The following is a 14948-nucleotide window of genomic DNA, read 5'->3' on the forward strand; positions in this document are numbered from 1 at the left end:
AGACACTAGTTCAGAGAGTCTTAAGCCCAAACAACGAATTTTTCTTTAATCAGACAATTATTATTCAAAATTTCTTATATAACGAGGTTTCTATTTATAATTTATAAAAACATGTACATTACTTAATTAGTTGGCACGATATATTCTAGACCATGATTCAGATTTCAGAATCTGTTGGCGCATTAACCCCCATTTCTTTCATTACGTCTAGCGATCTGCCTGTAAAACCCATACTGGTATGTATTAATAGTATTATGTATACATATATTATCATTGTGTAAATGGGAACAATATTGAATTGAAATAGGAAAACCAATAGTGAAACCTTACTTATAATGCCGGTAAGAGCCAGCGCCGACTTCTCCAGCTTTTCCTTTTTCTTCCGGTCATATTTACATCATAGAACTGTACTTAAGGTTACACCTTACACGCAATATTAATGACATTATATAGGTAACACCAGAAACGTAATTTATTACTAAAACAGCAAGTTACCTGGTACATGGATACACGATCGTTGTGTATAAGTATTTTAGCATATTCCTTGGACACCCTCAATCCGAATAAATCTTTTATATTCTTAGAATTAAACACACACACACAGACATATATAAAGACATGCTCGGTTAAGTCATAATATTTGCACATGCAAACTAACGTAATTTTTTTGTATTAGAAAAATTGTAGTAAGGAAACCCTTGTCGAAGAGAGATATCATTGTTGAAACTTCCCGTAAAAATATTACAATTAAATGGTGGGTACTATGTGCATCAATAATTTTCGATCATTAATTTGTGATTTCGCATTAGATTTGTATTTTTATCCTCTTTTTTTTTTCACATGAAACTTGCAAGTACTTTGGAATGCCAATTTTTGTTTGTTTAAATGGGCTTTCGGATATTTTTCTCCATTGTTTTGGGAGCCTTCTTTAGATATATCGAATTGGTAAAAGGCATTTCTCACTATAAGATGTTAAGTTATTGGTGGTCATGGGCATTCAATATAGAGAGTTTAGAGACATTTCTAAATAATATAAGGTACGTTTTAGTTGACGTTTAGAAAATAATTCATTTTTCTTCTTTTTTTTTTGTTGGTGAAAACTAACTTATCTTTCTTGTTAACTTTTTATTCTTGTCGACCTAGCACAACTCGACATGTGCCATTCATGTTTCTCAAGAAAACATTTGAAGTAGCCTCCTATATCTTCGTTACAAGGTAGTCTTGTGTATCGGTCCATTAGAAGAGAGAGAGATACACTCATACACAACCGAATAAGAAAATGACAAATCGAGTTCGATGATCATTGCTCATATAGTCATACCTATCGACATACATGTTTTGGTGGTGGTGTGTTAAGGCAAGCTAGTGCGCTAAACTTACTTTTTGTAGGTGACTCATTCAAGACAAAGACACATCGATAACGTCCCATACACCACATCAAATTATCCCTAGACACATCAAATAAATTTCATCGAATGAAACTATTTATTTCGTTTAAAAGTTTAAACACATTTATATTTTTATAGTTATTCGTGTAAAACATTCTCAAAATGATCAGCATTCCTTTTTATGATATTACTAAAGCATTGATTTTCTCTGTAAAATGTTATAGGACTCAATAATCATGTAAATCTATTTTGAAAGGTAAAATCTTCATTTCAATAGAATATATATATATATATATATATATATATATATATGTAAAGCGCTATTTAAAACTCGACACACGATAACAAACCTTTAAGTCAAATATATTAAATTTGTCGGCAGATCTTAATTATTGATAACGATTTGTGGATGAATATAAACTGCATGATTAGGATAAAAGATCAAATGTTTTTATAAACCAAATGGTAAAGTAGTTGGGACGCGGGAAAAAAAAAGAGGAATCTCAATTAATTTCACCACCTGCCTTACCCTACTCTTTTTTAAACCATGTTGAAATTCTCGTTAATTTGTCTTTTATTTTCAAAAACAATGAGATACCCTTTTAATTTGTTTTCTACAACTCATACATCATAGAAAAATCGAAAATTAAGCATCGATGATAACATTTAAAAGAAAGAAAAAAAAAACTAAATTTGAAATCTTGAGTACTGTCTTTTTAGTTAATACGTTCTAACCTCTTTTGTTCTAAATTCGTAGCTCCATCCATGAATAACATAAGTTCATGTTTGGATTGTTTAACAAATTATTTAGCAAACCCTTTTTTCGAAAAAAAAAAAATGTATGTCTCATAATTTAAAAACCTGCATTTTGTGTGTGTTTGATCAAATAACTTTGTATATAGAAACGTAAATTCGTAGTTTAATATTGTATCTTAACTCTTAAGTATATACTAGAATTGGACATGTGCTAGAGTACGGGTTAACATTTATTTTATTTATATTGTAATTTTTATTTAAAGTGTTATATTTATGATTGTTTTATTTGTTTTATTTTTTTTTTGCTCAAACATTAAGCAATGAAATCATATGTTGAATATAACTTATGAAAATAACATCTATTTTGTAAGATCTATTCTAATAAATCTAGATTTTGACCCGCGGTACACTGCAGTTAAAGTTATTTGATAAAAATATTAATTTATGTTTGTTAATTTTATTTGATTTGTTTAGTTTTTAAAATTATATATTATATTTTTATTGTTAATTATATGACTTAACCTACACTATACCGCATATTAATTATTTTGTTACAATATTAATTAGTCGATTTAATTAGATACGTCTGTTAATCTAATATTCATATTGTTAACAAAATAATGAGATGATATTTTATCCATGTAGCACCGAATTAATGACATTTTAAGTTTCTATTAATATCTACTCAAACATGTCTAACCATATAACCCGTCGTGTAATATTTTAATTCGTTGTACACCTTAGAAAAAAACTTCATAAAAATCTAAATATATTTTTAAAATTTAAAATGTTTAAATAAAGTTTCTTTTTTATATAGAAATTGAACTACTTATAATATTTGAACTTCTTATAAAGTTTAAATATTATTAATATCTTAAACAGTTTTAAAAATTAAATGTTTTAATAATTGAAATATTAATAATCTTTAAAGTTTTTAAAAAGTTCACAAAATAATGAGATGATATTTTACCCGTGTAGCACCGAATTAATGACATTTTAATTTTCTATTAATATCAGCTCATACATGTCCTGTCATATAACCTGTCATGTGATATTTTAATTCGCATATATTATTAAAATTTAAAATGTTTGACTAAATTTTATTATTGTAGAAATTAAAATACTTATAATATTTAAATGTTTGAATAAATTTTATTATTTTAGAAATTGAAATACTTATAATATTTGAACTTCTTATAAAGTTTAAATATTATTCATATCTTAAACATTTTATAAAAAGATAAATGTTTAAATAATTGAAATATTAATCATCTTTAAATTTTTTTAAAAGTTATACATTTGAATTTTTAAAGTTATTGAAATTTAAAATTCTTTAAAATTTAATAAAATGCATAAATTTTTTAATTTCAATGCCTGATAAATCAATGTTTCTGCTCATTCGTATTCAAAATCATTTTGGTCTTTTTTTTATTAATATGACTTTGAATCTTTGCCTGGTTTTCTTAGGTGATGTAGGGTATTTTGTATATTTTTTTTATTCATCAGTTAAGCAATATATGTCTGTTTAAAAAAATTTCAATTACATCATATACATAAAAAATCATAAATTTTATTAACTAAATATATTAGATAAAAAAATTAAATAATTTAAATATAAAATAAAATAAATGTGAAATAAGAATCACATATTTTTGTTTTAATTAGGGTGAGAGTTTTTTTATCTTTTAAATGTTACCTATAATTGATTTATATGTTACTATAATTAACTAAATCCATACTATTCTTACTTACCAAAAATCAGATTAACATGTATATTATGATACACCTATGTTACAAGTTTATAACAAAAAAATCATAAATATATATATTATATAGTTTACAAAAAAATGTCGTGTACTTCTGTTTTATTATATAGGAGATATAGAAATATAAATGAATATATTTAATAGATAGGTATTATGTATATGGCCTTATGTTAAAAACTTAAAATTCGTGTATATATTTATTTTTAAACTAAGAAATTCGTGTATAAGATTGGTACGGTGAAATATTTTTGAGTTTTAGTAAGCTTGATTATAAGTAAGTACACATTTCGAAATTCCTGCGTAGGAATACGTCAAAACGACATTAATCAAGGTATACATAGTCTATATAACTATATTACATGTTATAACGTATGACTAATGACTCTATCAAGGTATACATAGTCTATATTACATTTTTTTTTTTTGGTGTGATAGTCTATATTACATTTGGACTATTGACTTAGTCGGTGATAAAAAATACTCTAGCTACGCATGCATTTTTTGTTATGATTAAAGAGAATGATACATAAATATATATATAGGGTTGAAAAAACATGATAGGCAATTTGAAAAAGAAACACTTGCTTCGCACTCATTAATTACCTTGAAGAAAATTGTATCCTAGATTGCGAAGTGAGGAATTGTATGAGAAATTCAAACTAGTGTATGATGAATGTATAAGGCCTCAACCAATTCTCATTAAATGCTCATTTTTGCTCCTATAAATAGATTTAGTAAGTAGAGTAAGGTGAGTAACCAATTGCACTGAACAAAGAAGTGAAGAACAACCAACTGATTCTGAGAGTAGAAAAAAAAAATGGGGAAAGTTTCTAGGCGATTAGGGTTTTTGGGTTTGATGCTTGTGGTACTCATTATTGGAGTTGCGGAATGTAGGAGACTTGAGAAAGAGACTTTGGGAGGAGGTGGTTTTGGAGGAGGTGCTGGAGGAGGATTCGGTGGTGGAAAAGGCGGTGGTGGGGGTGTTGGCGGAGGAGCTGGTGGAGGGTTTGGTGGTGGTCACGGTGGAGGACTTGGCGGTGGTGCTGGAGGAGGTCATGATGGCGGTGCTGGAGGAGGATTTGGCGGTGGTGCCGGAGGTGGCCACGGCAGTGGTACTGGAGGAGGATTAGGCGGTGGTGGTGGTCATGGCGGTGGTGGTGGTCATGGCGGTGGTGTAGGAGGAGGATTTGGCGGAGGTGCTGGAGGAGGCCACGGTGGTGGTGCAGGAGGAGGCCACGGCGGCGGTGCAGGAGGAGGATTTGGTGGTGGGGCTGGTGGAGGTCACGGTGGCGGTGCTGGAGGAGGCTTTGGTGGTGGTGCAGGCGGAGGTCACGGTGGAGGATTTGGTGGTGGAGCTGGAGGAGGGCACGGTGGTGGAGCTGGAGGGGGCTTTGGTGGTGGTGCAGGAGGTGGAGGCGGCCATGGTGGTGGAGCTGGTGGAGGTTTTGGTGGCGGTGCAGGTGGAGGAGGAGGCCATGGCGGAGGGTTTGGTGGTGGTGCTGGAGGAGGCCATGGTCGTGGATTTTAAATATAGCTTTATAGGTTACTTACTTGTATCCCAAGCCAGATTAAAAGGAAGAGATTATATATTTGCTTGAGAATTTTATTATGATGAAATAAATGATATTTAAAATATTATAACTATTTGATGTTCATTTCTTCACTCTAATGAACAGACCAGATACCACACTAGTATATAGATGAAAAAATATAAAAAATAAAACGTTGTAAAAAAATTGTCTGCAAATAACATGAACAGTGTTAAAAACGGAAACCTATAAATATTTCTAAAATTATGGCACCATCCGAATCATGAGAATTAAAGCGGCTAAAGCGAGTCGCATTCTTCACGTCTTGAGATAATTGTTTGATTTTTCGTTTTACAGATTTAGGTTGAGTAAAAGTCATCATCAAGATCAATGGGGATTTGGTATTTATAACTTCAAAACTTTTTTTCATAGTGTTGCAAAAGTCGAGAATGTACATGAATTTTTAACTTAACCATCTACATAACAGAGATAACGATTATGTTTTAATTTATAATCATTTATGCCACACATGCATGACAAGTCGTTGTGGTTAAGAGTATTAACTTTCAGGAAACAAAGAAACAACTCACCAAAAATACATGTAACTATTTAATCTGAGAAAATAAGTATTGGTTTGATTTGTGACAAGCTAACTGCAAAAAGCTGACAATATTTGAAATCAAACAAAGCAGGGAAATAAAGCAAACATGTTTAAATCAAAGAAAGAAAGACGAACTTTTGAAATATAGTAATTGACTAAGAGTCTAGGATGATTACTTGCTGACTAGTGGAATTCATACAATTTAACAAAGCTAATTCTTAGGCCCTAGATCACAAATCTACACTAATTCACTTCTATGATACTAATCTCTTCGTTAATCATCTAATCATCAATAACTTTTATTCGCGATCAAATGATCAATAAGCATGGATAACTAGCATAAATAGCCACTAAACAACCATAATCACCAATTGCCATTAGCTTTTTTTTTGTCACCAATTTCCATTGGCTAAAACTTTTACTAATTTGGTTCACGAATTTCATTTAGCACATTCCTAGCTAGTATGAAATTGCCTAAAATCTAAATCAATAATCAAAGTCAATCTAGCTTTAAGAATACATTCTAAAGAAGGATATAAGATATTCTAACCTTTAACTCCAATAATCAACTCATAATCATCCTAATTAAGAATCCTAAAAAGACTACTCACTAATGATGAATGACCATGATAAGACAAATCATAAAGTTTGATCTTTGCATAATGAAGTATGAATAGTACGTAGTTAAAGAAACTAAAAGAAAAATATATAAATTTGAGTGTGAAAAAATCTGAGATTCACAGAAGTTTGTTTGGAGAAACCTTAAAGAGGCAAAGAGATTTATGCAAATTATCAATTTTAATTTTGATGATGCTCACCCTCCCACTTATATTATACGTAAATTACACAAACAAAAACAAATGTTTTTTTTTTTTTTGGAACATCGTCAGTCATCCTTAAAGTCGAATCACATATAATTTGGCATGGGGTAACCAAAAAAGTAGAACAAAATGATTCTGCCCAGGATCGAACTGGAGACCTTTTGCGTGTAAGGCAAACGTGATAACCACTACACCACAGAATCGCTATATTAATTGGGATATCATTTTATAATATCTGACGCTATACATTTACCGTCTTTTTTTATTTTTTATTTATTTTATTTTTTTCACATTTACCGTCTTCATTCTAGTATAAAGTTTAAACCTACACATATTTGATCACTCCTACCATTTTAAATCTTGTAGTGTAGGAGACTCTAACTAGTGTTTATATTAGATGAATTGATTTTCTTCTACACGAGTGGTTGAATCGAATTAAACCATTAATAGAGGTATTGAAAAAGTAGCATGAGCGAGATGACGCATAGAACGACGAGTTAGAAAAACGTCACTCAACGAATAAATGGACTAAGCTTTAGGAATTTTTTTTTTTAGAGAATCGAATGCAAAGTTCAATATATCTATATTAACAAGATAAAAGTATTTGAGTTTATTATCTAAAACTCTTTTTTGTCTTTGATAATGTATTATGACCTTCTCCCATGTACGTAAGTAGGTCTCCTAGAACCCCCTTTTTTCCTTCTAAATTTCAGAGATGTAGATGACATCAAGAAAAGTTACAAAGCTTCTAGAATACTATGATAAATGATTTTCTGTTTGTTAAAAAGTAATGAAATAGTCAACATATATATTCTTACGTCATTATAAATTACTGGTACTTACATTCAAAAGTGACGAAACAAAAATGAAATATCACTTCTGTATGATAAGGAATTCATCCTTTGGAGCATGCAAAGTTAGTTAACCACGAAACACTATCATTTACATTTAAAAATGTTTTTTAAATAAAGACAAGACAAGTGAATATATTTCATTTCTCTCCTTAGTGCAGCAGATGCATGTCTGTCTAACTATATATTCCTTTTGTTGCTTAAAGAATGATTTTCTAGAGGTTTTATTAAAAATAATATACTTATATCCACACTATTCTTTTACACTAAACAATATACAATAACGATGAACCAATAGAAATTAAATCATTTGTAGTACGTCTTAGATATAAAAAATCTAATGTCTCAACATTCTAAAGCTAGCAACACCAAACATTACATACGAAAAAAAATGACAATAAGGAGCATATCAATGTGTCATAGAAATAAAAGTAACTATATTAAAATGCAAACGCCAATCGCCAAACCAGCACAACCCTATATAGATGAGTTTTTTTCCCACGGTTCACGCGTTTATCTTGAGGTTAGCAAGTTGCCGAATATTGATCGGAAAAATATCGGAGGTGTCTCCGGAGAGGAGACGCCGGGCAATGATGATGTTAGCAGCTTCCGAAGGATGGTAAGGATCCCAAAAAACGTATTTGGAACGGTCCATACACACTTTTGAAGTCGGGCCACATGGAATCAGCCCACCTACTTTCCCAAGTAACAAACAACACGGAATCTTCTCACTCTCAAAACCTACAATATTGAATTACAAAATCCATACACGTTAAAAATCTGAAAAGAAGTATCATAGCATTATTAAACTATATAAAATGGTTGAAGTCACGCACCGTAAGATGAATAATTTTGGAGAATATCATAAACAATGCGAAAAACATCAGCATAGACGAATCTTGAGCCTTGTAGATTCTTGTTTAAATCCTCAACGAGGGTTTTAAGCTTGAGATTATACATTTGTGCCATTTCATTAGGTTCAACTGAACATTCATTTCCAGCCGTTGGATCAGATGACTCTCTCGAGAACGGCATGCAACCAACCGGACCAATATTAATCACCACGATTTTCCTCGCACCCAACTGGTACAATCTCTGCCAAAACCATATACAGTAATAAAATAAGTTAGTTTGTCAAACCGGTTTGGTTTAAATTCGGTTTAGTTGAAATTAGAGAAGAAATTAATTACGGTGAGTTGTAATCGGAATCTTGATATCATTGTATCAACGAAGACTTCTGGAGATACGACTTTACGTTGAACGCTTGATACGACGGGAGTGAAATAATTGTTGATTAGATCATTAGAACCGGTCGTAACCGAGAAAATTGCAGACCGGACTAATTTAGCCGCATCGAATTCACCAATCCAAGAAATTATGTCTTGTCTCGTGGTTGCAAAATTGTCTAATTGTGCATCCACATTTACACGTTCTCCCTAATATTAAAATTTTATAACAATGAATAACAAAATATGTGAAAAATAAGGAAGACAATTAAAAATATGCTTACAAATAACTTCCCCGTGGAATTGAGGATTCCACTTCCGCCGGAAGCATAATTGACACCGTTGAGAATGAGGGATCCTCTTGTTGTTGGTGCTAAGTACGGTGGAGTTAATTCATCTGACCCCAATGCTTGATCTGCGGTTTACCAAAAATATCCGGTCATCTAGCTATCCGTAAAAGACACTAACCAAAATATGGTTTTAAAACAAACCGGTCCAAAAATGCAAGAACATTGTTACATGTTGGAAGTCAACTCAGTTTGAATAATGTTTTCACAATAAATACAATCTTTATTATTGCGGCTTGACGCTTGACCATTGCATTGCATGGAAACTTGTGTATATAGTTATTATAGAAAATTTTACATAAGAAAATTACTCATTAATAACAAATTACTTACATACGAAGTCAACGATTGTTTTTCCATTGGTGAATCTCCCAGTTGGCGATCCAAAATCGATCCCATTAGGATCATAATTAGCTTTAGACAATGTGGCTAAGTAGTTGTTGTTTCCGGCGTCTACCAACGAATCTCCGAAGACAAAATTCGCCGGAATGTTCTTACTACCGGCAAGACACAGTATCTCGGTGAAGAACAAGAACAATAATGCTATAACTTGGCAAAGAGAAACAAGAAACGACATTACTGATTTTTTGTCAGTTTTAAAATAGGTATCTCGAGACAAAATATCAACAAGAAAACCGGACTCTTTTTGTGAAGAACCAAAGACGAATATTATTTTGAAGAAGAGAGGTGCGTATCAGAATAAAAGATAAAGAAGGAACTAAAGGTTTATATAAGGGTTTTTGTTTTGTTGTTTGTTCCACAAATGGAGTCCTTCATTGAGAATAGCACAGAACCACTGTTAGTTTGATTGAGAACTTTATCACTAAAAAAAAATTGGAAATAAACAATAAAGATTTTAGTGTGTATATATAGATCCACTAATCTTAATTTTTTTATATATATGAAAAGGTTAGAGTCTGAAATAGTTGGCACGTTTAGTATTAATGGCCTATACCTACAAAGCTCATGCATGAGCGTGTACGTAGGATCAAATAATTATATTGAATAATGTTATCATCCAAATGCAGATTAATCTATACGAAAGCTTTTATATTTGTCAAAAATATTGTCCGATGCAATTTGGACTCAGAGCGACTGGAGAGATATTTGAGTAAAAGTCACCTAAAATTATTTTAACCAAGCTAATAAAATTCTATTTATATACGGATATACCTAACGGTGAAGGACTCATTGATTTGTTGATATGAAATAATAAAAAGTTTCCCGGGACAATGAAACTATTGTTGTTCATGAAATGAAAAATAAAACGAATCACTCTATATTTCTATATATGAGGTTGTTAACCGTATGTACTCTACACGGTTTTGTCATGAGACTCCAAGATTTTTTTTTTTTTTTGATAATATAAGTTGTTTCTTAATTTATATTGTGACGAGATTAATCATAACTGATAAACCCAATAATTATTAGGTATTTTTTTTTGTTAACTCTCATTTTTAATCTATTCATGAACCTTACATGTCACTTTAAATATACACAAAACCCATACTGTTAATAATGAGACGAACGTGGGAATATTTTGATTTTGCAGCAATAGCGAAGTTAATATTATACTCTGCAACTGCGGTGCAACTTCCACCAAACTCTGGGTCATATAATAGAAACAGCAAAGAAAACAAAAATGAATAAAAGCTTCACAAAAATTAATATTGTGTCTGGATAATACAATCTGTTGTATAAAATATGTCAATAGGGGTATTGAATAGAGTCAAGGAAAAAAAAATTTCGAAGCAAGTGGTTGATTTTGAATTATACGCCTATTAATTGTACCACATAGAGAGTCGAGAGAACGTGTCATTGGATAACTAAAGCTGCTCCAATGGAACTCTAATTCAATTGTAGAGGTAAATTACAAAAACTCTAAGATTCCTATCCTAAATATCAGTACTGTGTGTATGCTGTGATATTGTGTGGTTAAAAATAAATCTTCTAAAATAGTTAATGAACGATAAGTTTGTCAAAAACAAAAACAAAAGATTGTTAGTGAACGAAATGTAATAAAACATTTGGCGGAACGACTCGTACAGAAAAACAAATTTTTTGTTTCAATAGTCATAATTAAAACCATCTCGAATGTGTTACTCCATTTTTTCCTCCAAAAGAGCAACTCTAAAATAGAACATTATTTTCCTCCAATGTATTACTCTATTTTAGAGTTGAAAATAGAGTTAGTGTAAAAAAATAAAAGTGAAAATAGAGTTGCTCTATATATAGAGTAATCATATCATTTTCTATATTTTAGAGTCAGTACCGTGCCCAGGTTTATCGGGGCTTAAGGCGAGTTTAACATTAGAAATTATTTTAATATATTTTATAAAAATAAATAAATATTAAAACTCAAAATTATAATAAAATAAATATCAAAAATTTAAAGCTATAAAATTTTTTCAGAAACAAAAGAAAAAATCTAAAAAGCCTTAAACATAATCGTTTTTCTTTCTATTTCAATAAACTATTTCACCAACTTCTCTTAATCTTTTTTCCTTCTGTTTTACGACCTTACTTGGTCTTTCACAGTTTAAAGTTATGTTTTCATTTTTATATATTTTTATAAATAAATATATTCAAAGGAATTATACATGGGTTGTTTAGGAAATAAAAAGACTCTCAAAACCATAATGATACACCATATTTTTCATAACTGAGAGTAAAAAAAAACACAAAAAAAAAACTATATACTTTGGGGGCCTGAAGCAAATGCCTTTTTTCTAACCTATAGACACAGCAATATAGAGTAGGATTGGAACAAATGTTGCTCTATAATAAAGTTTTAACTTTCCACATGCCCTAAGCCACGAATTATGTTAGGATTTTTCAGTTTCGGTGCATTTGCATAATCTTTACCAAGTTTCCAACATTTGGCGGAACATCTATTATGTCCTATTTGGTTTCGACCAAAAGTTTTCTTGTGTTTTAACGATGAAGATTTTGAATTAGTTAACTTAGCACATTGTGTGGATTATGTGATGTTGTTGTATATTTAAAATTTTACTGAAGGAAAAATGAATTGTACTACTAATATGTGTATAGACGATTGCATTTTGTTATCTATTGAGTCCCTCCACGATGGCCAATCTTGCAATCATGACCTTGCAATCATGACCTTACATGTCTCAAACTGCTTTTTTGCACCTGTTTCACAGCTTTTATGGACTTTTGCTTGATGTTTTCTATCTCTTTATTTCTGTTTATGACTTTGGGGAAAGTCTCTGCTTGTAATATTTTGAAGTCTGGGAGTTTATATCCTCTTTTTTGTATGGTTTTTATATAAATGAATAGAATCATCGGTTTGTCCAAATAAATAAATAAATAAATAAAGACGATTGCATTTTGTTATCTTTGATCTAATGTATAATGGATTGGTGACTTTTTTTTTTGTCAAACTAATGGATTGGTGACTAAAACTAATGTTTAACAAAGTGTTGGTTAGTATCCTCCATATATAGGATGTTGAATCCGGCTTCTCTAAACTGAACTTTGCTTCGGAGGGGTCTCGAATTTTCTGATAATAGAAAAATAGGTAACAAAAAACTAACATTGGCGAAAGTGAGAAACTATGGACTTCGGTCGGTCTAAAAAACGTTTTTAAAAAGAAAAAAAAAATAAATGTTGCTTGATATTCAAAAAAAAAAATTGCAATTGTGAAATGAAATCAAACATTCAAATGCGGAAGGACCTGTAAACCAGAATTGAACCGGTCTCAGTTGTGTTCATCGGCTTAGAGCAATTTTTTTCATTGGTTTTTGATTTCATATATAGTTCACATAATATATGATACATTAAAACCTATATACATTAAGATTTGATAAATTTATAATCATATAATAACAAATTTCTCCGTTAGTGTAAAATTAACACAATTTGATAATATTAATATAATAAGATAATAAATATATGGTCCTATCAAAATCACCTTTTTGTGAAAAGTTTAATTAATATCATAAACTAGAAATTACAAACATATATCTTATCATATATAAAAAATGTAGTGAATTATGATCTAATGTTTTTGTCTATCTGTGTTAAAGCTGGCGTTTTCATATTTCAGAAACAAAATACGCAGCGTCGAAAGAGCGGCCAAAAACGGGAGGCAGTTTACTAAAGATAAAACAATGGCACACCAACCTAAGCAAGTTCTTCGTCATCTCTTCTTTCCTCATTGACTAAACTTTTAAAAAAACCCGATCAGAAAACTCGAATACTCGTTCATAGTAATCGGAATCGTCGAAAAAATGGATCAAACGGTACCGGAAAATCTCATCATGGTGAAGAAGGAATCAGGCGGGATCGCCGTCATCACAATCAACCGTCCGAAGTCTCTCAATTCGCTCACGAGAGCGATGATGGTGGATCTCGCCAAGGCATTCAAGGACATGGACTCCGAAGAATCTGTCCAGGTCGTTATTTTCACCGGATCGGGTCGATCTTTCTGCTCCGGCGTTGATTTGACTGCTGCGGAGTCTGTTTTCAAAGGAGACGTGAAGGATCCGGAAACCGACCCGGTCGTGCAGATGGAGCGGTTACGTAAACCGATCATCGGAGCTATCAACGGTTTCGCCATCACCGCCGGGTTCGAACTCGCCTTGGCCTGTGATATTTTGGTCGCTTCTAGAGGAGCTAAGTTCATGGATACTCACGCCAGGTTTATCTCTTCTCTTACGACGTCGTTTTAAATGTTTATAGAGATCATGAGAACAGATCATATTGCTCTCAGTTCAACATTGTGAAAAGTAGTGTTGCCTTGTGATGAATCTTTCTGAATGATATGAATGTGAATCCTCTGTTTTTGGTTGTGAAGGTTTGGGATATTTCCTTCATGGGGTTTGTCACAGAAGCTGTCGAGGATCATCGGAGCAAACAAAGCTAGGGAAGTTTCTTTAACATCATTGCCATTGACAGCTGACGTAGCTGGGAAGTTAGGGTTTGTGAACCATGTGGTTGAAGAAGGAGAAGCTTTCAAGAAAGCTAGAGAGATCGCAGAGGCTATAATCAAGAATGAACAAGGCATGGTTCTGAGGATTAAATCTGTTATCAATGATGGACTAAAGCTTGATCTTGGACATGCTCTCGCACTCGAAAAGGTTATTAAACCTTTTTTTTTACCCTTTTTTTTGAACTTTTTGATCAGTCCTTCTATTGAGAGAGAGAGAGTCTAATTAAAACTGTAATTTGAATTGGCAGGAGCGAGCTCACGCGTATTATAGTGGGATGACGAAGGAACAGTTTAAGAAGATGCAGGAGTTTATAGCTGGACGTGGATCCAAGAAACCTTCTTCCAAGTTGTAGACAGTTTCTCTTCTATGGATCTTGAAATATTACTACTTTGTACCATTATGGTAATTTACGTTTTGATTACTATCCTCAATAATAATATCTTTGTTTCAAAAGTGTAACGCAAATCAAGTAAAGTTGGGTTACTCAATATAGTTTAAGATTCGCATATATGTATGTCTCAGACAGAACAAGCTGCAAATATCCAAAACATAACTTTTAAGTTAGTAAATAAATCCTTCATCTAGCATGCATAAACCTGCCTTGTCCATCTCCTGCAAATATCCAAAACATAACATTCTAGTTTGTACCATTATTATCTAGGTTTACATTTTGATTACTGTCTTCAATAAGAATATATATATATATAT

At 31.7% G+C, this 14948-nt stretch overlaps 3 protein-coding genes and 1 non-coding gene across 4 annotated transcripts; 2 read left to right on the plus strand and 2 right to left on the minus strand.

Annotated features, from left to right (window-relative positions):
* On the plus strand, nucleotides 4728-5438 carry LOC104728007 (glycine-rich cell wall structural protein-like). Its single transcript, XM_010447052.1, has one exon. The coding sequence runs from the start codon at nucleotides 4728-4730 to the stop codon at nucleotides 5436-5438; it is 711 nt and encodes a 236-aa protein (XP_010445354.1).
* Nucleotides 6992-7064, minus strand: TRNAV-UAC. Its single transcript has one exon. It is a non-coding gene; the product is annotated as a tRNA-Val (tRNA).
* Nucleotides 8008-10092, minus strand: LOC104723502 (GDSL esterase/lipase At4g16230-like). Its single transcript, XM_010441888.1, has 5 exons — nucleotides 9619-10092; nucleotides 9223-9353; nucleotides 8903-9148; nucleotides 8549-8807; nucleotides 8008-8453 (listed from the first exon to the last, which is right to left on the minus strand). The coding sequence occupies exons 1-5, from the start codon at nucleotides 9860-9862 to the stop codon at nucleotides 8218-8220; spliced, it is 1116 nt and encodes a 371-aa protein (XP_010440190.1). The 5' UTR covers nucleotides 9863-10092; the 3' UTR covers nucleotides 8008-8217.
* Nucleotides 13363-14748, plus strand: LOC104723503 (probable enoyl-CoA hydratase 1, peroxisomal). Its single transcript, XM_010441889.2, has 3 exons — nucleotides 13363-13948; nucleotides 14105-14387; nucleotides 14488-14748. The coding sequence occupies exons 1-3, from the start codon at nucleotides 13539-13541 to the stop codon at nucleotides 14590-14592; spliced, it is 798 nt and encodes a 265-aa protein (XP_010440191.1). The 5' UTR covers nucleotides 13363-13538; the 3' UTR covers nucleotides 14593-14748.

Source organism: Camelina sativa, chromosome 11 (assembly GCF_000633955.1).
Source record: "Camelina sativa cultivar DH55 chromosome 11, Cs, whole genome shotgun sequence".
Taxonomy (NCBI): Eukaryota; Viridiplantae; Streptophyta; class Magnoliopsida; order Brassicales; family Brassicaceae; genus Camelina; species Camelina sativa.

Coding starts and splice junctions, on each gene's coding strand:
- LOC104728007 (XM_010447052.1), top strand. CDS start 4,728: ATGGGGAAAGTTTCTAGGCGATTAGGGTTTTTGGGTTTGATGCTTGTG.
- LOC104723502 (XM_010441888.1), bottom strand. CDS start 9,862: ATGTCGTTTCTTGTTTCTCTTTGCCAAGTTATAGCATTATTGTTCTTG. Junction 9,149..9,222: donor ATTCCACGGGGAAGTTATTT/GTAAGCATATTT, acceptor TTTTAATATTAG/GGAGAACGTGTAAATGTGGA. Junction 8,808..8,902: donor GATTCCGATTACAACTCACC/GTAATTAATTTC, acceptor TGGTTTTGGCAG/AGATTGTACCAGTTGGGTGC.
- LOC104723503 (XM_010441889.2), top strand. CDS start 13,539: ATGGATCAAACGGTACCGGAAAATCTCATCATGGTGAAGAAGGAATCA. Junction 13,949..14,104: donor TTCATGGATACTCACGCCAG/GTTTATCTCTTC, acceptor TTGGTTGTGAAG/GTTTGGGATATTTCCTTCAT. Junction 14,388..14,487: donor ATGCTCTCGCACTCGAAAAG/GTTATTAAACCT, acceptor TTGAATTGGCAG/GAGCGAGCTCACGCGTATTA.